The sequence below is a fragment of the Cyprinodon variegatus genome, unplaced genomic scaffold (assembly GCF_000732505.1).
Source record: "Cyprinodon variegatus isolate N-32 unplaced genomic scaffold, C_variegatus-1.0 Scaffold114, whole genome shotgun sequence".
Classification (NCBI taxonomy): domain Eukaryota; kingdom Metazoa; phylum Chordata; class Actinopteri; order Cyprinodontiformes; family Cyprinodontidae; genus Cyprinodon; species Cyprinodon variegatus.
The window spans coordinates 63,589-64,869 of record NW_015150567.1 but is presented as its reverse complement, the minus strand read 5'-3'; the positions used below and the strand labels follow the sequence as shown (position 1 = coordinate 64,869).

Below are 1,281 nucleotides of genomic sequence, written 5' to 3'. Positions count from 1 at the left end.
TATCGATATCGGTTATCGGCTACATGAGTTTTAAAATATCGGCATATCGGATATCGGCCAAAATCCCGATATCGTGCATCCCTACTTACATCACTGGCCTCTATTGTCCAACACAACTTGTTCTTTTCATATTATGCATGCACTAGTATATATTGATGTCCACTTCCTGCAGGTATGTTGCTGTATTTTAATTTCTTGGATCTATTCAGACGTCTATAATCAGACCTGCTTTAAATGACAGAAACACCTAAAAGTCTTGTTAAAGAACAAATTATTTCTTTCCTCCCTGTAATTTTTTCATAGAGAATTATGCATCTTCTGTGTTTTTCTTTGTTCCCTGCTGTTTATTATTAAACAGCGTTGCTGCTCTTAATTCCGGCTCGATTCTTTGTGAAACAGGAAAGCAATCTAATTCCTTTTCCCTGTGATTCTCTGCAGCTCTTTGATGGAATTGAATGCGAGTTTCCCATGTTTTTCATCTACATGATGATTGACGGTAAGCCTCATTTTCTGCTTGGCTGCTGGTTTGGTGCCTTAATAGGGAGAGAAAGAAAAGAAAGACCTGATTCTAAAAGGTTTTTAACATGTTTATGAAATTAAGCAGGAATTTGGGAAACAAAAGTTTATGTAACATAAATATGATTGAGACTAAACCTGCTGTTAAACTGGATACAACAATTTTTAAATCCAAAGCATACAGAGTCACACTCTCTGCATGAGGGACCTAAAATATAAAGAAGGAAAAAGGGCAAATCTAAAAAAATCTAAAGGTAAAAATAAATCAGGATAGTTTAAAGTTTAGAACTTCAACTTAATCTTATCAGTTTCGCTTTAGTTTCCCACATCCCACATTTTTTCCACATTATTATAAGGATGGTTGTGATTTAAAAAAAAAATGCAATTAATCTCCACACTGGAAAAACGATCTAGAAATAAGTAAAAAAAACCTTAAATTATGTGTATTTACCCTTAATTTGAGTAGGTTAATGAGATGATTTGTCAATGGAATTAAAATAAGATATTTAGATAAAATGCACTTGAAATAATAAAAATGCAATTGTGTTTCCTTATTTAAATGTAAAGTGTCTTGTTCCATTGGCAAAATGTCTGTTATGCCTTCTCAATTTAAGAACAAATTAACTTATTTTAAGAAAAAAATGACTTATCTAGATTTTACATTTTTCCTGTGCAGCTTGGAGAAGTCCAGCACAGTGTCTGTGGAAGGGGCGGAGCCACATTTGTATTCACTGCGACCTACGCAGACGACCTGGTTTCTGAGTA

At 33.9% G+C, this 1,281-nt stretch overlaps 1 protein-coding gene across 1 annotated transcript in view; it reads left to right on the top strand.

Annotated features, from left to right (window-relative positions):
• The window catches only part of phkb (phosphorylase kinase, beta), a 145,938-nt gene that overhangs the window by 81,868 nt on the left and 62,789 nt on the right, over window positions 1-1,281 (top strand). Inside the window, exon 10 of the mRNA XM_015375180.1 lies at window positions 439-496. Coding sequence (XP_015230666.1) covers window positions 439-496 — 58 coding nt within the window. The remainder of the gene's footprint in view (window positions 1-438; window positions 497-1,281) is intronic.